This window comes from Musca autumnalis, unplaced genomic scaffold (assembly GCF_047663935.1).
Source record: "Musca autumnalis isolate F117 unplaced genomic scaffold, ASM4766393v1 scaffold_1, whole genome shotgun sequence".
NCBI lineage: Eukaryota > Metazoa > Arthropoda > Insecta > Diptera > Muscidae > Musca > Musca autumnalis.
Window position 1 is genome coordinate 217,572,318 of NW_027411644.1, and position 22,473 is coordinate 217,594,790.

Below are 22,473 nucleotides of genomic sequence, written 5' to 3' on the forward strand. Positions count from 1 at the left end.
TTACGTTCACCGACCACCGACATCGAGCGGTCTGATGATGGTGACAATTATGGGGAGATAGTCTGACCCAAGAGAAACGATGGGTTGTCAACTAACGTCATTTCTCAGACGAACTTTGACACTCTTCGCTAATTCTGGTAGGGGCGTCCTCATTGGCCGTGCAAAACGTAGAGCTATCAATCTGCTCAGCCTAGTGCTCGTCGTTTCCGAGGACCGAATGTCACGACTTATGATGTGTATTAAAGTCTCCCTAGAGCAGATGGTTATGACCTTCCAAAAGCGGCCTAATGTTGGGCCTATAATTTATATATTTGGCAACTTTACCTCGGCTTTTCCACACCTGACTGCTACCCCCATACATTCCATGTACGGGTGAGATCGACTTCTGGAACGAGCCTTCCTCAGTACGTTGTAACCATCACAACACTCTAAGCTGCAGTTGGCTACAACATCTAGTTTTACTGAGGCGTAAGATCGTTGCTTCTTCATAAAGGTCGTCCGTTGGGGCCATGCCCTCCAGGGAACCATTCAGACAGCTTATATTGGCATATCACACTGGTTTGCTGTAGCTTATCACGTAATACCAAGGCAGCGGGTTCTATGACACCGGATTTAAACAAAGCAAACCTTAACCGAGTTCGGTCAGCTACTGCGAACTCACTATACGTAGGACTTTTCTGGATTCTTTTAGCTTATGACGGAATCGAGCATAACTTTGGAACAAAATCTGTTGTAATTCCTCAATAATAAATATTAAGTTATTATGCAAAATTGTTTGAGTAGCTTCGATTCTGATGAAGTTTTTTGAATTAATGCTATATTTATTTATTGTATTTTATATTACTCTATACCAATATGTAAATACATAAGTAAATTTTGTTTGAGTAGCAAATGATCCCTTAATTATCATAATTTTGTAGTATACAGCCCTTAAGGCCGAAAGGCTGGGCATTGATGTGAATGAAATAAAATAAAAAATGGATGTGTTGTGTTTGCCACTGGTATGAATACTCTTACATCCTCCGCTTGTATCCACTGGACTATTTACACGAGAAGGGGAATATTTCACGTTCGTCATCATATTAATAGAAAATATATAAAATAAAAAATATTTTTTCAAAATTCATATAATATTGAATCCATTATTAAAAAAAAAACAAAATTAAAAAAATAGTCCATGTATAAATAAACCAATCGTGAAGAAACAAATGTGCACAGAGTGCAAAGACATTGAATGAAAGTCATCATGACACCTACTTACCATCCTATCTATACCCCATCCCGCTGTCGGCTGTGCCGATTGCACCAACTATGCGACATCAATAAACGGCCTTTAAGTTTTCATTTCATTTTTAAATTAATTACTCATACCCATTTGTTGTCGCACTAATTTTTGGCACATTTTGCGATAAGAAATGTTAGCGAATAAAAAATTAAAATACCTTCGTTCGCTGTCGTCGTAAATTGTTGTACAAATTGAAATTAACCATAAAATTAGTCGTAATTTTTGTTTTACTTTTTTGATATTCCAAGAATCCTTCCTTATTTCTTAGATAATCGTGTTAATCAATAATAAATGTTTTTTACTTTCCAAGAAATGTTTCCATAAATGTTTTTTTCTAGATTTGAAAATAATTGTTATGTTGTTGCAGCAATAATTTGTATAAGGCTCGATCTGATTTAGAATAGGACTTCTTGCGACCAAATCATGGTTTGTTGGATCTGCTCGAGAAGTTAGATCTGCGCAGACAAAGGAGCTGTATCGCATATACCACGGTGCGCCTTAACTAATTTTAAATGAAAGGTGCTTAAACCTGGGAAGTTTTTGCGGATTCTGAAACTACAATGTTCATAGATGAAAAAATCGAAAAACAAAAAAAATCGCAGATGGGTTTTTCAAATTAATGTTGTAGCGGTGAAAATCCTCTACAAAATTTTCTTTAGTCCCATTTCGATAGGACTTGCCGTTTCCAAGCAAAATCCCGAAAACCTAAAATAAACTTAAAAAATGTGACCTTTTACCGCGATTTATTTATAAATCCCTCCAGCGATTATTTCTTCTTGTTTACGAATTTTTCTCATCTATGAACATTAGGGCTATAACCAAAAAAATACCACCACATAGCCGTGTAGAGCATGGAAAGCTATTATGAAACACGGTGTCAATTTTTCTCTATCGCGAAAAAAGTTTCCGCACCAAATGCATTGAAGTTCTGTAATGCATTTTTTAATTTTATCTGCCATAACAACATATTTGCTTTTCATTAAAATTTTTATTTTTTTGTAATCTAATTTAAAATCATTATCAAAGCGTTCTGGACCAATTTGTTCTCAAATCGCGCCATTTCGGACCATATTAGGATTTTTTGACACTATTGCAATTTTTGGTTTTTCTTTACAAACTCGTGAATTTTATGTTTATATTTTTTTAACCTATCGGACAAGAGAATATGGGGTCATTTGCAACGAATTCGCGAAAGTTACAGGCTGTTTTTGTTGACTTTGCTTGTGGGAATCGTATTTGTTTTCTACAAAAATACAACACCAGTACCATGTGGGGAATTTTGTCCTAATAATGAAAACGCGTTTCTAAGATCGATTCGGTGAAAAAAGTCTCCGCACAAACTTTGATTACTAAAACCCTTTTGATGCTTTTTCTACTTATAATTTTAAATTTGCTTTGTTTGAATAAATATTTATAGAAAAAAATACAATTCTCACAAGCAAAGTCAACAAAAACAGCCTGTAACTTTCGCGAATTCGTTGCAAATGACCCTATATTCTCTTGTCCGATAGGTTAAAAAAATATAAACATAAAATTCACGAGTTTATAAAGAAAAACCAAAAATTGCAATAGTGTCAAAAAATCCTAATATGGTCCGAAATGGCGCGATTTGAGATCAAATTGGTCCAGAACGCTTTGATAATGATTTTAAATTAGATTACAAAAATATAAAAATTTTAATGAAAAGCAAATATGTTGTTATGACAGATAAAATTAAAAAATGCATTACAGAACTTCAATGCATTTGGTGCGGAAACTTTTTTCGCGGTAGAGAAAAATTGACACCATATTTCATAATAGTTTTTCATGCTCAACACGGCTATGTGGTGGTATTTTTGATATTTGCAAAAAAGTGCAAAAAGTTATATCCCTAATGAACATTGTTTTTTCAGAATCCGGAAAAAACCTTTCAGGTGCGGCCTGCATGACATTGTTTTATAAGAAGGCGATACAGCCAGTACATTGTCCCAATATGAACTTCTATATCTCAAAATGGTAAAACCTACGAAAATACCATTAAGGTCAATCTTGTAGAGAAATTTCACAGCTACAACATTTTCTCTAATCCCATCTCGATAGGGTTTGCGGTTTCCAAGCAAAATCGTGAAAACCTAAAAAAGCTCTAAAAATGTGATCTTTGACCGCGATTTATTTGAAAATAGCTCCGGAGATTTTTTGTTTTTCGATTTTTCTCTTCTATGAACACTGTAGTCTCAGAATCCAGAAAAGGTTCCTAGATGTAAGCACCTTTCATTTAAAGTTAGTTAAGCCGCACCGTGATCCTTTTAGAACATAGACAAAACTCTGGTTTCTCGAGTCAGCTGACATTGAGGACGGTATATACACTTTAGTGGTTTATCCTAAAAAGATTGTTGATCTAATTTCTTGCTATCTATCTGTCTCCTGCAATTGGGCCCAATAAACTGAACTCATAACGAGATCAGCTGTATAATCAAATGTTGATATTTATCATCATTGGTATCAGTTGTCTGGAGCAGCACCTAACTAACAATTTCACAAGGGTTCAGTCTATCCGCTCTCTCAATATTTTTCTTAATATTATTCCTTTCTGTAATATATTTCCTTTGTCCACATTATTTTCTATAACTTCTTGTTCAACACTCTATTAGGATGAATAGTAACCTAACCTCAATCAAACCATCTCCTTCTTGATATAGATGATATGTAGATGTTAAAATTGATTATGCTTCTTTTTAGAAAAACTCTCACTCTGATCCAAACTCTCCAGATCTTAATTTAAATTTTTATTATGGAAAAAAAACGACTGTGCCAGTGTTAACTTCTTCGCGAAAGAAGGTTGTTTCATTGATAACTTCATTCTCTTCGCAACAAATGGTTCTGATTTTGGATTCGTCGACTGACGAACGCGGCTACCCTTGAAGCAGTTGGCGCTGTCACAGGCACATCATTGCTCCGTCTGCTTTCGTTTGTACCAGATCCTGAGGGTTGTTTCTCTTTCTTCATTAGCTGACTCACTTTCATCACCCTTTTTATACCCTCAGACTTTAGTCTAGAAAGGGTATATACACTTTGATACGACCAAAATTGTGCCTCATTGAAATAACGGTTTTAGACCCCAAGTATGTTTTTACGAAATCCGTTTCAGACAATTTGAAATTGATTTAGCACTGTCCGTCCGTCTGTCTGTCTGGCTGGCTAGAGCGCACAATAACTCTCGAACGGATGAACCGATTTGGTCCAAAATTTGGCTTTCGTAATATTTTATCCAAACTTAGTTTAAGTTGGAAGATGGGCCAAATCGGTCCACTCCCTCCGGTACCGCCTCCCACAAAAGTTCAAAATTTTTCTGTAAAATGGTGTGAACGATAACTCTCGAAGGGAGCAATCGATTCGTTCCAAACTTTGCACATCGTATTATTCCTTCCAGATATAGATCGGGTTCGCATATGGACTTTATCGGTCCACTCCTTTGGGTACCTCTCACACAAAATTCGGATAAAGTGAAGTTTAAGGGCTCCTCTCGGATCGTTTCGAAATTTTTTTCAGTAGGTTGTTCTTGCGGCTCCCTTTACGACGGTATAATTTTTTTCTTGTGCAAGTCCATACTTCCTGAGATATTGGCCTAAAAGCTCCGAGAAACCCTGAAGGCATCAACCAAAATCACAAATCCGCAAGATAATTCTCGCAGGGAGTTTCTGATTGGTACAGACTTTGCACATCGTATTATTTCATCCAGTCATGTATCAGGATGGAATATGGACCATGGCGGTCCACTTCTTTGGGTATCTCCCACACAAAATTCGGAAAAAGTGAAGTTTAAGAGCTCCTCTCGCATTGTTTTTATTCTTTTTTCAGTAGGTTGTTCTACCGGCCTCATTTACAAGCGTACAATTTTTTCCGGAGTAACTCAATACTTCCTGAGATAATGGCCCAAAAGCTTGCGGCACATACTAAAATGGCTATTGTCCAAGATAAATCTAAAACTTTTTTAAAAAATTTCAGCAAAACTTAGTTTAGCGTAATTTAATACTTCGAGTCCTTTATGAAGAAATTTTGGTTACTAAAAATCAATGACATATAGATTTTGTATAGCCCCACATTATGGTACGTACAGATTTTAAAGCAAACTCGTGATACAAAATCGATATATTTTATGTATGTACGTCATAGTTATTGTGTTTGGTTTGGAATTGTTGTTTTTTTTTTTTTTTTTTTTTTTGTCAGTGGCAGTGGGTATATCTCTGTCAGCACAGCAGACTGATACTTTCTGACTTGTTTTTGGAACCGTACCGGAGGATTTAAATACCTTCTTTGCCTTTTTTTTACTTCTTTTCAGCCTTTCTTGAAGGCTGTCTTGGACGAGAGAGTATCCTTATTCGAACAAGAGGTCTCAATATAGGTTCCTATTTTTGAGGTGTGAATTTCGCTGGGAAGAAGTTTCCTCTTTGTTGCTTGGGGATAGTTCCTCTCGAACTTCCTCACAAACTTAAGGTCTTACCTTATCTTATCAGCTGAAATTCTTTTACGCCGATGGTGTTTGGATCTTTATTTTGCATACCGATTGCAGTATGCGACTTCCCTTTGTATGTTTTCTTGTCCATTGCCTCTTTGACATTTTTTGGAGATTCATGGGTCACTGCCGTGTCCATGGCTTCATCTTCTTCTGAATGCCGACAGGGATGCTCTTCGCCCAGAGGATTATAGGGGGATATACTTTGCTCTGTCTACTTAAACTAAAGTTAATATGGTATAATTCCGCTTCTCCGTTACACCAGAGCTTGATCTACTGGCTACATTAATGAGGGCTTCGCTGTCAGCGTCCATGTTTGTAATTGTCAGGGATAGTGAGGTTGAAGCACTTGTAGAAATGAAAACTTAGTGTGCCATCCACAACTTCATCACTCAACGGTTCATTTTCGTTTTTTAGTAAAAATTTCTATATCCATAAAGTATTGATTATGTTTTAAAAGCTGTAGTCCTTACATTGCAAATAGAAAGTTAAGTATCTCCGGGTATATCACCTCTGCTTTGAAAAACGCATTTTTAACAGCTTCAATTTGCACCGTCACCAGAAATGTGATGTATACATCAAAATTTCTGTGAATCTCAAAGAGACATAATACTTTCAAAATGTGCCCTAACATCCCAATCTATTTTCTTTGTCATTTTTTAATTCTGTGAAGAATAGTTTGGCTTGGCTTACGAAATTTTTCTGATATATCATTTCTGTGTCGAGAAAGAAATCCTCAGTATTTATTTTTTAAGAAGCCACAGACAGCAACACATTGTTTGAGATGCTACGGATCGGGTTAATGTGGAGACGATTGCGAGAGAATTTATTATACCAACGGCAGTGCCAAATCTAATGGCACGCCGAGCTTTTCTTTATCGCAAAATGCTACTATAAGTCTATATTATTACTACAACTGGACAAGCTTCGAGCCATCTCTGAAATTCACCCGACACATTGTGTTGTGGGTTTGTGATAAACTGTATACAACCACCTTTTGTCAATCCTCACTCGGACCAAAAGATGCGGAACGACATTTCGCGATAAGCTGCTCCCAAACTCGATTGGTGGGTGTTGATCTGAACTTGTTTCGTTTCGGATTAATCTACAATCGTAGAAAGCGCCACCGAGAAATTAGTAAGGATGTTGTGGTATCATTCTTCAATGCACAATATAAAGGCTATCATTTTTAACAAATATTTTTGGCTAAATCGAAACTTTATTTATTTATACGTTGCGAAGGAAATGACCTTTGGACATTTAGTACCGCAACACTGCATTTATTTAATTTTAATTGATTGATCCACTTTTCTGGATCATTGTTTTTGCAAACCTATCCTTCCGTTCAAGGTCATTTTCAATAAACAAATATTTATTGAAAACTATTTAACATCAATTGCATTTGACTCTAATTTTAGCAAAACAATAAATTTCTTTGATTAGAATGGAGATTGTAAGCACTGATAATGAATGCCACGACAAACTACAGCGACGACAACGGACGGCAACGAGAAAGTTCCCCTTTCAATGCCCTAAAAAATTTCTGTCGATACAACAACATCAATTTACATTTGAGAGTCTCGTATCGTATATTTGTAATCGAATAAATCATAACAATGTCAGTGGGTGATGATGACGATGATGATTCATGACCAACACCATTAACTGCCCTCTTTTTTTTGCTTTTGGAACTTGTATTGAAACCATTGTTGTTATTTTCTTCCCTATCTCTCTAGTATATGTACATAGTTGTATTATTTCCCTGTGAATTTTTCGTCCAATTCTAGGTAATATTTAGAAATAATTGTGTATTTAATGATAAGCCGTGACAGCGACAGCCAATGTAGCAGCAGATATCAAAATTTTAATTTTTGTTTTGTTTATGCCACAATGACAGACGACGGACAAGATTCGCATCAATATAATATTTGTTTTGGTTTTTTTGCGATGTTTCTTTGGTCTGCCTATCCAAGAACACTATGATGTTTTTTTGTTTCTATTTGTTTGAATGTTTTGACCGTTTCCCCCATATATGTATATTTCAAATCAAAATATTGACTGGCCGTATGAGCATTTACTTAAATGTAAACAAAATTATTATATACTATACGAATTTTTTCGTCAACAAGACAAACTATGGAGGTGACGATGACGATAACGACCACCTCATTGGCCATCCTTGCCTTGTCTATCTAAAAAAATTGTATTATATATATGTATTTGTATGTATTTTTGTGTATAGTGTTTGTTCCTTGCGGAAGTTCCCCTTAGTTATATTTAATTTATTAGTCATATCATATTTTCAATGCCGCCTTTATAAAAAAACGGAGAAACAAATCTAAGGTCGTTGTCTTCTTGTGACTATGAATAGGATAACCAACCGTATCACGATAATGTTGATATTCAGTCGCAGTTAGCTAGCGTGTTGGTTGTATGTAATAGATATTTCCATTTATATACTACATATAATAATTTAATTGAAAAAGTTCTTCTTTGAGTGTTATTTTCACAGTAATTAAAAGTCAATGTTCGACATTTAAATGGTGCACTTTAAGATATTGGTAATTAATCAAATTTGTTTTATGCAAAAAGCATGCGTGTGCAATGGACTTTAACAAGGGAGACGTTGGCTTTGAAAGAAAGCAACACAATTTTGTTTATCCCAAAGAAAAAGTGGGCGACAACAACTAAAATGACAAAGTTTTAGAAAGAAAATAAAGGGTGTATATTTTTTATTTTCCATCACATTCTTAATAATTTTTTATTTTTATTTTATTTTATTTTTTTATAATTCATACATTGCATTACCATTAAATACTAAAATTTTTGCTGATTATTCCATAAGCTGATTATTCCAACAGATCTCCATTTCTCTCTGTCTATTGCTTCTCTTTCTGGAATACCGCGCCTTGTCATCTCTTCATCCACTTGTTTGCGCCATCTATTCTTTGGCCTGCCAATTCTGTGTGCGCCGCCAAGCGGCTCATATTTATACGCCTTTTTAGCGGGTTCATCATCGCTCATTCTTATGATAGGCCTAGCCAACGCAATCGTTCCATCTCAAAACGTTTAACTATATTGATGTCGCTGTATAGCAGATACAGTTCGTGGTTCATGCGACGTCGATAGTCACCTTCAACGCATATTGGTCCGTAGATCTTTCGAAGAATTTTTCTCTCAAACACACCAAGCACTGCCTTATCTGCTTGCGCAAGTACCCAGGCTTCGGAACCATACATCAGCACGGGTAGTATCATTGTTTTGTAAAGCGTTATTTTTGTTTGGCGAGATGTGGGTTTGTTTTTAAACTGCTTACTTAAGCCAAACAGATGCTACTGTTAGCCAATACAATTCTTCTTTTTATTTCACAACTGATGTCGTTAGATGTGTTTACGGCGGTGCCGAGTAGACGAAGTCTTTTACTACCTCAAAATTATAGAAACCAACGTCAACAGTTGGCCCGATCTCTATGGACGCATTGCGCGTCGACACCATCAACTTAGTCTTTCCGTCGTTTACCGCCAGACGCACTTTAGCAGTTTCTCCTTTGATCTTCATAAAGTAACATATACTTCTTTTACTGATCGTCCCATGATGTCTATTGTATCGTCAGCATAAGCAAGTAACATGTGGCTATTGGTGTAGATTGTGCCACTTCTTTTGACGTTCGCCTCTCGAATAACCTTTTCCAGCAGGATGTTGAAGAGATCATACGAGAGGCTATCTCCTTGCCAGAAACCTCTTTTAGTACAATATTCTTCGGAGAGGTTCTTTCCAATTTTAACTGAGGACCTAGTATCAGTTAAAGTCATCTTACAAAGCCGGATGAGCTTTGCGGGGATACCAAATTCAGACATTGCTTGGAATACCTTTGATCGGAGGGTCTTCTCTAGGATTTTCCGCAGGGTAAATATCTGGTCAATGGTGGACTTGCCAGGTCTAATGCCACATTGGTATGGTCCAATTATTTCGTTAACCATTGGCTTTAGTCGTTCGCACAATATCCCTGACACTATCTTATAGGCAATAGGGAGAAGACTTATGCCCCTATAGTTGGAGCATACAGTCTTATCTCCTTTCTTGTGGACGGGACATAGGATGCTCAGGTTCCAATCGTCGGGTACGCGTTCTTCCTGCCAGATGGTGCTAACTAGCTGATGTATACACCTTATCAGCGCGTCGCCTCCGGTTTTGAACAGCTCGGCTGGTAAGCCATCGGCTCCTGCTGCTTTATTATTCTTCAGCCGGTTGATTGCTGTTTTTACCTCATCTTGGCCGGGCGGTATACTAGGATTGGATCTGTGGTATCATCGTCTTCGCTACTATTGGATACCAGCAGATTGGAGAAATGTTCCTTCCATTTCCTGAGCACGCTATCTGTATCTGTTACCAGATTACCTTGTTGGTCTATACAGGAGGATGTGCCTGTACCAAAGCCATCTGTTTGATGTATCACTCTTTGGTAGAATTTTCGGACTTCATTCTGGCTCCTTTACATCTCGATTTTCTCACACTCCCGCTTTTCCATTTCTTTCTTTTTCTTGCGGAAGAGACGTTTCTCTTCTCTCCTTTTCTCCCGATATCTCTCTCGTGGGCTACGTGTTGCTACTGATTGTAAAGTAGCTCTATATGCCGCATTTTTCTCTTCGGTAGCAGCATGACATAATAATAATAATTGTTCCACAAACATCCCAGATGGGACAAGGGAGACTTCTCTCATATCAATGAGTGCACGCCGATTCATATTGGCTCAATGATATGGGACCTACTTTTTATTGCCGAGTCCGAACGGCGTGTCTTACGACACCACTTGTAGAGAAGTTTTTCATGGCTGAAATACTCAGGAAATGTCGCCAGCATTACTGAGGGGGAATTTTGCCACCGTTGAAAATTTGATGTTGCTTGGCCTGGGATTCGAACCGCAGACCTTCTGAGTGCAAGGCGGACGTGCTAACCATTGCACCACGGTGGCCCCCGCATGACACTCCTGGTTAAACCATGAATTCCTTTGTGGAGGTCTCCGGAATCCAAGTATGGATTTTGCGGCTGTTTGCATGGAGTGGGCAATATTTTGCCATTGTGTTGTTATGTTATCGGGACAAGGAGTGCTCGCGTTAAGCAATTGGGCTAGTTGAGTGGAATATGCTGTGGCTATCTGTTGTGTTTGCAGCCTATCGATGTCCAACTTCCGCGTTGTGTCTGTTCGTGCTTTATTTGCAACGTTTAGACGGGTACGCACCTTTGCTGCAACAAGGTTGTGGTCCGTATCAATGTTTGCGCCTCGGAACGATCGTACATCCAACACGCTGGATGAATGTCTTCCATCTATCACAATATGACCAATTTGATTACTTGTTCTTTGATCTGGAGACAGCCAGGTGCCCTTATGAATATCGAGATGATTAAATCTGGTACTGCTAACTACCATGTTCTTTGCAGCTGCAAAGTCTATCAGCCTCATACCATTGTCAGATGATTCACTGTGGAGACTGAATTTCCCGACTGTTGGGCCAAAGATATTCTCCTTTCCAATTTTGACATTAAAATCGCCTAGAATGATTTTAATGCCATGGGCAGGGCAACGGTCATATGTTTCTTCTAAGCGCTCGTAAAATATATCTTTGGTCTGTTCGTCCTTTTCTTCAGTGGGAGCATGAGCGCAAATAAAGCTGATGTTGAAGAATTTAGCTTTTATTCGAATTGCAGCAAGTCTTTCATTCACTGGGGTGAAGCTGGATACCAGATGTTTTAGTCTCCGACTAACTACGAATCCGCAGTCAAACTCATGCTTTACGTCATGGCAGCTATAACAATGCGTCACCTATAGGTGTTGTTGTGACGCCTTTCCCAATCCATCGTATTTCCTGTATGGCAGTAATATCGGTCTTGTACTTTTCAAGTACGTCTGCCAATGCGAAGACTGCACCTTCTCTATAAAGAGTGCGAAAATTCCAGGTGCAGATTCGCAGATAATGGTCCTTAAAACGTTTGCGGGGTTCGTCAACTTTAGAGGGGTTTGTTTTTCCTTTCATTCGTTTTTTCATAGTAGGCTGTTTTTTCTAGGGGAGGGTTACTAACCCGACGCCCAAACCCAAGTTTTTAACGTTCTTATGGGTGAACGCGCGGCACATGTTAGCTCACTACCTTTAACGGATGTTAAAGGCAGTTCCCCAGGTGACACCACGGGGAGGTCAGTGTCCACTTGAGATGAAAGAGGGACCAAGATAAATCCTTGGCTTTGCCATGTTAAAACCGGTCAGGACCGTTCCTTGGTATCTTCCATCCCCTACGTCACCCAACAAAGTGACTTAGCCAGGGCAATTGTTGAACACTTTTCATCAATGAATACAAAATACAGGAAGACAAATTCAGTTTGTTAAAGCAGCCTCTCATCCCCTCTCACTAATAGGTTTAACACATAGATATAACTCAATTTGTCGTATGTACCATCCGATAAGATAATTTGAAGGTCTGAGGCATATTTTTTTAAAAGGATTTGAATAAATTTCTGTGATGAGGATGTCTCCTACGGTAACACTCGAACAAGTACTACATTGTGTTGCTTTTCCATCGCGTTGCTCTTTATTCGCGGGCCACACTTGCCATCACAGACCAACCTATCGCGTTATAGTGCTTGACAGTACGTAAGTCTTTTATTAAATAAAGCACCACCATCACTGTTCTTTCACACGGCTTGCTTTGGTGAAATCCTTTACTAATATGAGTGTGATGGCGTGCAGCGCTGTTGTAGTGCTGTTCTGCTTACGGAACCCTGATGATTGATAACTGGATAACTATTTTTGACTCTGGGGAGGACTGAAGCCTCAAGAGTCTTTGCTACGGGCGACAAAAGCAAAATCGGTATATACGATTCACCTTTGCTGGTATCCTTGCCTGATTTCAGTAGCGAAATCATCCTGCTCATTTTCCATACTTTGGGTACGATGTGGGTGGCTAGCGACAGGTTGAGAACTTTGGTAAGTCCCGGCCCACACTAGCGTGAATTTCATTAAAAAAATTTCATGAAATTAGGCGTTCTTAAATCGAATTCCCCACTACAGCAATTTTATGATTTTACTCTACTACGGAAGTCGATCTAGAGACGCATAATTTCATGCAATTTTTTCAATGAAATCACTTTAGTGTGGACCGGGACTAAGATACTCAACTCCCGGCGCATCCAGCTGTATCAACATCACCATGGAGTTTTCTTCATGGTCCAACGCTTTGGATGGTTTAGCGTTCATGATGACATTCGCAACATCATCCATTGTATGTTGTACTGGTTTATCCTGGACAGGAAAAGATCTAATGCGACGTGCTCGACAAAGTGTCGATTGAAATAAATTGCGCACCTTTTCGGGTCCGTTAACTTAACGTCGCCAAACGTAACTGGGCTCGTATCTTCCTTCTTTCCAGGGTTCGAGAGTGACTTAACCGCAGGTATATGGGTCATAACCGATTATGGTCATGCTCGATTATTTAAATGTGCGTGTCTATGACGATGAGAAGACAAATCTACTTAAACACTGGGACAATGCATTTCGCTATATAATACGAGCCAAGGCTGAGGCTTGTTATAGCATATGCCATGAAAGCCTATAATTGGGAATTCCAAAAGGCCCTGCAGCATGTCAATGAACGACGAAGCTGCATAAAAACCAATAAAAACTTCCTAAATCAATTGGAAACCTATAAAGGAATGTTAGATGCCATGAAAAATAAGGAAAAACTGCAGCGCAGTAAAAGTGAAACAAATCTAAAGAGCACAAAGGATGCCCGACTATTGCCGGGCAGTTAACCCACCCCTTTGATACAAGCCATAAATCGGTCGAAATCCAAATCGGGTGGAGATAGCAATGATGCAATAGATGTACACCAGCAATCTTCTGGTACATTGGCGCCTGTCGCCGTGACAACGCTATCACGACCAACAGCTCGTAGTGAACACAAACATCGACGACTAATGGGTTCGAGGGTGACTTAACCGCAGGTATATGGCGTGCGGCTGCAGCAGCGAAACATCGGAAGGGTTAAACATATCTCTGAAGCGGGGATTAGTGAACTCTCTGCAACTAGGCCAATGAGCTTTCCCATGATTGACGAAAGTGCTGCTTTCGGAGGTGATGAAATCGAGCGGTCTGCTGGTGAAGAAAATTATGGGGAGATGGTCTGATCCAAGAGAAACTGCGGGTTGTCAGGTGACCTCATTTGTCATACCAGGTGACACGATAGTTACATACATATGTCTGACGAACTTTGACACTTTCCTCTAATTCTGGTAGCGGCGTCCGCATTGACCGTGCAAAACGTAGAGCTATCAATCTGCTCAGCCAGAACTATACCCCTCTGGTCCTTTCCGAGGACAACTCATGATGAGTACTAAAGTCCCCCAAGACCTGACGGTTATGACCCTCCAAAAGCGTACTAATGTTGGCTCTATAATAACCTGGATTACAGCTATTTATCGGCGGGATTTATGCATTCAGCAACTCTGCATCGGCAGTTCCACACCTGACTGCTACACCCAAACATTCCATGTACGGGTCATTAGAGCCAGGCTTAAGCAAGATAGGTCTCTATTGAACAGACTGGTGCAATAGGAAAGCTAATCCCCCACCTCCACTTCTGATGCGATCCTTAATCAGTGTGTTGTAACCATGACAACGCTGTAAGCAGCAGTTGTTGTTGAGGTTGGTTCCTTGCACCGCCGCGACCTTGATATTCTTACCACTCATGAAACCCACTATTTCCTTGATCTTACCTCGGAGTCCATTGCATTGGCTGTGGGGTTGTGATTTTACTTTTGTCAAAAACCTTTTATTTTTTGTTAAGCCTACGACGTTTTCGCCGTAAGTATTATACGTCATATACGTTACACTTTCTGGCAGGTCATCTCTGATCATAACCTGGTTTCTGTTTAATTCAACGATAAAGCTTTGTGTCTTTGATTTATGTCGCAGACATAAAAAGTTTCCATAACTGAGAGAAATATGTTTCAAAATGACATTTAAGGAATGGATCTTATCAGTACTTACTTGTGTCTTAAGAGTCCTTAAAACTAATCTGACATGTATTAATTAAGCATTGCACTGATATATGAAAATGCTTCATCGTATTATCTCTATTAATAAAATGATTTTTTTTTCAATTCTTATCTAACAGGATAGCGAAGCCGATGAAGAGGAGGGTAGCAAACATGAAAAAAGGTAATGCAATATCTAATGATTCAGTTGTCTGCAAATAAATCTAATCGTTTTATTTTTTGTTTTCTAGCGAATGTTTCTTTGCTGGCAAAGGCACCGCATTAGTATTAGCGCTCAAAGATATTCCACAATACTCTGAACGTCGTCTGAGCACGGATTCAATAAGATCAACAAATAGCACACAAAGTAATAATTCGGATATTCAACATCATTTGCAGTCTATGTTTTATTTGTTAAGGCATGAGGAAACATTGAAAATGGTATGTGAAGAATGTTTTAGTTCAACATCAAGATATTGTATAATATTAAAATATATAGAAAAATCACTTGGAACATTTTTAGTTTTTTTAGGTAATTTACAGTCTGTAAAATTCTATGCTGACGAATTCGTTTGAGTAAATACCAATCTTTTGGTTTTGAAAATATATTTTATTCATGTTTTATTTTGAATCGAACAAAAAGAGTTGAAACATAAGAGGGGTTGGTACAAATTCTTCCGCAAAGAATTTTATAGAAATATGCGGTTAGATTCATCATTCATTAAATATTTATCTACGAAGTATCATGTACATACTTAGCTATTTAATGGCCAATAAATCTTTTATTCTCCTACATCACATCATTTCTTTAACTTTTATTGCTAACATTTGTTAATTTTCTTGTATTCCCAAAAAACAGGCTGTTAAATTGGAATCACAGCGTGCAAATCGTACACGTTATATTGTGATTGCTTCACGTTGTTGTTATCGTCCTACAACCACCGAAAGACGTAACAAAATAATGCGTCATAATTCAGCCCGTATGTCATCGTCATCATCGAGTTCGTTGTCAACAGCAACAACGACGACAACGAATGTCTCAATCTCTGGGTCTACAACACATCAAACATTTGGTAATGTGGGAACAGCACGTCAACTTTCGATGGACGGTACCAAAAGTTCAGCACAGCTTCAACAACAACAGCAACAATTGCAACAAATTGACGATAGCTGGGTTGAAATGCGTGATAAACGTTTGTCAAATGCCACAACAACAGCGACAACAAATCGTCAAAGTCTTAAATGTGATGCTTCTGAAAAAATGTGCGGCGGTGGTGGTGGTGCTTCGGGAGATAATAAAACTAGTAATCTGACGGCATCATTACAAAATTCAACTGCCAATATAGTGATACCTTCAAATTCTTCTTCTGCAATGTCGGCAGGAAATGTACCAGCTTCTGCTAATTCACAAGACTATGTCGGTGTTGAAGAATCTTGCATACTTGGCATTGACTATAATGAAAGGGCAACCATTGGTTTGGTTGTACCAATTCTAGCTGATACCACAATACATTTGGATGGTGATGGGTAAGGGGATTTTGTTTCTTCATTAGCCTATAAAAGCTATATTCATTTTTATGGTTTTTTTTCTTCAACTTGCAGAGGTTTTAGTGTATCTGTTTTTGGCAAGACTCATATTTTTAAGCCAGTTTCTGTACAAGCAATGTGGTAAGTTGTTACACACTACAAGTCTTTGACAACTACATATAAATACAATTTGTTTCCAGGTCAGCATTGCAAACCCTACACAAAGTATCCCAAAAGGCTCGTGAGAATAATTTTTATCCCGGTGGCCCATCACATGATTGGTTATCCTTTTATGAAAGTCGCATAGAATCCGAACAATCATGTTTGAATGAATGGAATGCTATGGACTCTCTGGAAAGTCGTCGACCACCATCACCGGATGCCATACGAAACAAGTAAGTCTCCTTTTGAATTAGCCCCGCGTTGCTTTTGGTTAATTAAGGTTTTTTTGCTTTGTTTCAATTTCGTAGACCCACTGCAAAAGAAGAAACCGAAAGAGTTATTAAAATGAAATTAAAAGAAATCATGATGTCTGTCGATTTGGATGAAGTCACTTCCAAATATATACGCGGCCGCCTAGAAGAACATTTAGACATGGATTTGGGTGAATACAAGTCATTTATTGATGAGGAAATGTTGATGATATTAGGACAAATGGATGCCCCCACCGAAATATTTGAACATGTCTATTTGGGTTCGGAATGGAATGCTAGTAACTTGGAGGAATTACAGAAAAATGGGTAATTATAATTGTTATACGTCTCCCTAAAAATATTTTCGTTCTTGGTAATATTTTTATTAATTGAATCCTCCCTCATCTTTACTTTCGACAGTGTTCGACACATTTTGAATGTAACTCGTGAAATAGACAACTTCTTTCCGGGCATGTTCGATTATTTAAATGTGCGTGTCTATGACGATGAGAAGACAAATCTACTTAAACACTGGGACAATACATTTCGCTATATAACACGAGCCAAGGCTGAGGGTTCCAAAGTTTTGGTCCATTGTAAAATGGGTGTAAGCCGTTCGGCTTCCGTTGTTATAGCATATGCCATGAAAGCCTATAATTGGGAATTCCAAAAGGCCCTGCAGCATGTCAAGGAACGACGCAGCTGCATAAAACCCAATAAAAACTTCCTAAATCAATTGGAAACCTATAGAGGAATGTTAGATGCCATGAAAAATAAGGAAAAACTGCAGCGCAGTAAAAGTGAAACAAATCTAAAGAGCACAAAGGATGCCCGACTGTTGCCGGGCAGTGAACCCACCCCTTTGATACAAGCCATAAATCGGTCGAAATCCAAATCGGGTGGAGATAGCAATGATGAAATAGATGTACACCAGCAATCTTCTGCCTTAGATACATTGGCGCCTGTCACCGTGACAACGCTATCACGACCAACAGCTCGTAGTGAACACAAACATCGACGACTAATGCGTAGATCGAGCAGTACTTCTCCACGAACTGTTCCGACGGCATTATCATCTATGATTGTTATGAAGCAACAATCACAGAGTTTGGAACATTTGACTCCGGATCGTAGCTTAGCAGAAGAACCAAAAAACATGCGTTTCCCCGGCAGTAATGGGGAAAATTATAGCGTTACACAAAATCAAGTATTACACATACAGAAGCATACTCCACCACCATCATCATCATCGTTAAGAGCACAGTCTACACCACCACCAACGTTGTTGGAGGGCGGCAGCAGCAGTCCAGTGCAAAAAATGCAAACTTCACCACCAGCTGCCACATCAGTACGTACCATAGTCCATGATCTAGAGAATCATCAAATAAATGATTCCTCGCGTAGTTGTAGAATAACAGATGAACGGAAATCCATAAATTTGGCATTAGGAAAGACAGCAGAAGATGCCGAAGAAACTGGCAGAAGCGCTGAAGTGCCACAATCTTCGGCTAGTGAAGGTAATGGTGGTATCACAAAAATGGGTAGTCCTGTGTGGACATCATCTGCCAAGTTAATAACTCAAACTTCCAATATTAATACCAGTGTCGCATCCCTGAATCGTGAAGAGGCCATACATAAACACCAGCGTCCCCACACTCGCAAAACACAATCATGGGCTGCCACCAGTGGTGGTATAATAATGGATAGCACCATTCGAGGATCCAACAGCAGCATAGATTCCATTTCAACACAAACGTCAGCTCCTGCAGCCATACCAGCTACAGCAGCAGGCGCAGTCTATGAAGGTCTAGTGAAAACACGTTCCCGCCAAAGAGAATTGCCCTCGCGCCATGCCTCCTGGGGTTCTGGCGATAATCGTAGCGGTATGCCAATGCGTAACAGCTCCTGGGGGGCATTTGACACAAATCGCAATAGTTGCCAGTATGCCAGCGCCTTCAATCAACATGCCAATGCAAATGCCATTTTTGAAGGTCAAATTCATGAACTTAATACGAGTAATAAGACTGCCTCGGCCGATAGCCGATCAACTCATGCTACACAACCACATCACCATTTCGGTACTGTGAAACGAACTAAACAAAAACTGGAGGAATCGACGGCCCTTAAAAAGCTTTGCCAAGAAAATGGTAGTGGTTCGGAATGCGCCAGCAATGCAAGTACCAATGCTGATGGTGGTGATGATCCATTGGAAACTGTTTACACCACCAAACGCAGTTCCAATTTATATCGTTCCGCTTCAGCTGCGGCCGGAACTCGAACACGTTTTGCTCAACGCTGTAATAGTGAAGAAATTGTACCTAGTGGTGGTGGCAGTGGCGGCGGTGTCACCACTCATGGCTCTCCCCTAGCCTCGGGAAGGCGTAGTGACGGCAGTCGCCCTGCCACAGCGGATATATTTTCGGTATCAGCACCCGAGACTTATACCATGTCTGATATTGAGAATAAAAACACTTTGACGGGTAGTGGCAGTGATGAAGAGAATGTCATTCTAAGAAGAGACAACCAAATGCCATGCACAGCAGAGGATCAAAGGGTCTCGGGCAATGTCCAAATACTTAAGAAAAGTTTTGAAGCTAAAGCAGGCGGTGTTTGTGGTAGTGGTACAGGGGGAAATGTTGTTGGTTCGAATACAGCTGCCCATGTACAGCAAACAATCAATCCATCAACCGGTAACATTTGTTCTAGTAAACAAACTAAGGGACATCAATCACTGCCATCATCGCCAGTGGCCCAACATGTTGATCATCAACATCAAACAAAAACGACACCAACGTTTTTAGAACAGCAACAACAACACATGACAACATCTACATCCACAAGTGAACAACAGTGTGATCGTAACGTCAAGGGTTTAGTGCATAAATATCAAGCATCGTCGTCGTCATCATCATCATCAGTGTCGAGCTCAAGTGTAACAACAACCTCCAAATCAATAACAAATCAAACTATATGTACTACAGCCACTAACACAACAACAACTGTTGGTAAGCCGCGACCAAGGTCATACTATGAACCTCAGAGATCTTTGACGGGCAAACCACATGAGTTTAGCGAAAGTCGGCCACCCATAGCCCCACAAAAATTGCCGCCATCATCATCGAATGCCACTATTACCAATCAACCTGTTCATCACCATCATCATCATCTAAACGAGGGTATATTGACGCAACAACAACAGCCACCTCAGCAAAGACGTTTGCAACAACATGGAAAAACTCATCCACTAACTATGCTAAATTTACAAAAGCAAAGCTTCAATGCAGCCGCTTACAATACAATGTAATGGTGATCATCTTATTACCAAGCAAAACAAAACAATACAAATTGAACCGATATCGAATCAAAACAAAATTCTCAAAGAAACAAAAACAAAACATATATAATTTTTCAACAAAAAATCTCCATCAAATCTCCACCACAGCCACCACAAAGCATCATCATGTATTGTCATCATATTCAAAATGCAATCCATAATCACAACACAACCACAAAGCATCAATATTTTGTATTTATCACACATGGAAAGACACACCCTCTCCTCCTCTAATCATCTCCACAACATCATAATTTCACCCACAATAAACAAACATTTTATGACGCGTTTCATCAAAACAACAAATCACGCTCACTCTTTGTGTCACATTCATCCATCATTATTATTATATTATAATTATAAACAAGTGTTATGTGTTATTATTTATATATATTGTCCTATTTTGTTCTCATTGTATATCACAAAACAAAAACAAACGGGAAATCGATTGTATTATTATTGCTTTAAAATTTTGCTGCCTTTTACTACCACTTTTCTCCATATCCAAATATTACTCTCTTTCGCTCTCTCTGTTTATCACATCATCCTATTAACAACGTAAGTGTTTTTTGTAATTTTATTTCTATTTTATTATTTTTTGTTTATTTCATTTAATAATGTGGCTATCGTTCTCCGTCGTTGGTCATGGTGTAAATGTTAATGATACATAGTTGTTTTTGTATATTTTTGGAATGGATCTCAAAGAATGCATGCAATAATCAAAATTTAAATATACACATATGTAAAACAGCATATCTTTTATATTGAACTCAAAAAACATTTTTCAAATCTCTCATTTAATTCTTAATCACAGAATACAACTTTCTGTAGTGAAGAATTAATGCACAACTTTAATGGCAAACCCGAAAGTATAATTGGCTTAAATGTCGTTTAGGGGCACCTCTCGGATCGGTCTGAAATGTTTACACTAGATAGCCCATGGCATCCTGAATACAACGATATATAATTTTCCGGGGGGAGGTCCATACTTCCCGAGGTATGGGTCTTGACATTTTACAATTCTAACGTGGGCAATATGGGCATAGTTTTAAAGCTTATGGAGAGTACTTTAATGCACGCGACCTATTTTTACACCTGTTTATAAGAGAATGTATTAAATTCCTGTTCAAAGGCGGCTACTTAGGAAACTTTAAATTTACAAGAAAGTTTCTTTGCGTAGCCCACTTTTGTCATTTTCCATAGGAGAAAGTCTTAAATCCCCGGCCGAAGGCCGGCTACTTAAAACACTTTCAATTTAAAAGAGAGTTTTGATCGCTTAGCCCACTTTTGTCCCTGTCCATAGGAGAAAGTCTTAAATCCCCGGCCGAAGGCCGTCTACTTTAGAACACTTTCAATTTAAAAGAGAGTTTTGATCGTGTAGCCCAATAATAATTTAATAAATTATTATTAGAAAATCTAATTACCATTATTAATTATTGGTGGCATTGGACAGTTCTCTTCGTGAGATTTAAAACGACTCCCATATTGCATACGTTTTAAAAATAATGGTGATAAAAGTAAAAAGTCAAGACCCATATCTCGGGAATTACGGACTTCCCCCCTGGAAACTATATATCATTGTGTTCAAGTATGGACTTCCCCCCGGAAAATTATATATCGTTGGAATCAGGGTCCCAAGGGCTACCTATGGTAACAATTTCGGACCGATCTGAGAGGTGCCCCTAAACGACACTTGTTCCGTATAATTTTTTACAATTAATTAAGAGGAATGTGATTTGATTCTGATCAGTCAGTGTAAAAGTGAATTCCTGCCTTTCTGCTACCGCTGGTATAACAATCTGGGTAGCTAATTTGCTCTCTTACAGTTTGTGTTGCCGATAATTGTGATTTCTTCTTTGGCAAATATCTGCAGATATCGTTTCCCCTCTTATTTAGTTTGAGATTTGAATATTTGTCAGTGTCTATACATCTTTTAGCTGTCAGTTTCAGTTTCTCCTTTTATCGTTATTTTAAAGTTATTCCTATATCCATGTTCGGACTCGACTATGGTCCCATACCTTTGAGCTAATATGAATCGGGATGCATTTATTGATAGGAGAGAAGTATCCTTTATCCTCTGAGGTATTTGTTGGGTTATATCGACACATCTCAAAAAATCCAGTTTCGAAATAAACGCGATTGAAATTTGACTTCCCAAATTAAAAAAAAATATTACACAAAAATAAAACTACTATCTGGACAACTTTTAGACATTCAAAACCTACGAAGTGCTCGTACGGATATTTACTACAAATATCAGATGATTCCGCGTTAACGCAAAATATATTGATACCGGGTGTCGAACAATTTTTTTGGTAGACTCCGGTGTCATTCTCAAATTATCAAAAAAATGTAAATATTTTCATGCACTGGAAAAGAATTTCTGCTATCCTGCCG

General features: G+C 38.6%; 1 protein-coding gene across 3 annotated transcripts in view; it reads left to right on the plus strand.

The window, feature by feature from the left end:
* ssh (Protein phosphatase Slingshot) overlaps positions 1 to 22,473 on the plus strand; it is a 30,310-nt gene that overhangs the window by 4,153 nt on the left and 3,684 nt on the right. For 2 of the 3 annotated variants that reach the window (XM_073960190.1, XM_073960191.1), the window contains exons 2-8: positions 14,943 to 14,986; positions 15,054 to 15,243; positions 15,662 to 16,329; positions 16,405 to 16,470; positions 16,530 to 16,724; positions 16,800 to 17,069; positions 17,163 to 20,042. In XM_073960190.1, the coding sequence (XP_073816291.1) occupies positions 14,943 to 14,986; positions 15,054 to 15,243; positions 15,662 to 16,329; positions 16,405 to 16,470; positions 16,530 to 16,724; positions 16,800 to 17,069; positions 17,163 to 20,042 (4,313 nt within the window). Of the gene's footprint in view, positions 1 to 14,942; positions 14,987 to 15,053; positions 15,244 to 15,661; positions 16,330 to 16,404; positions 16,471 to 16,529; positions 16,725 to 16,799; positions 17,070 to 17,162; positions 20,138 to 22,473 lie in introns of those variants that run through there. The other variant, XM_073960193.1, reaches the window with a different exon arrangement.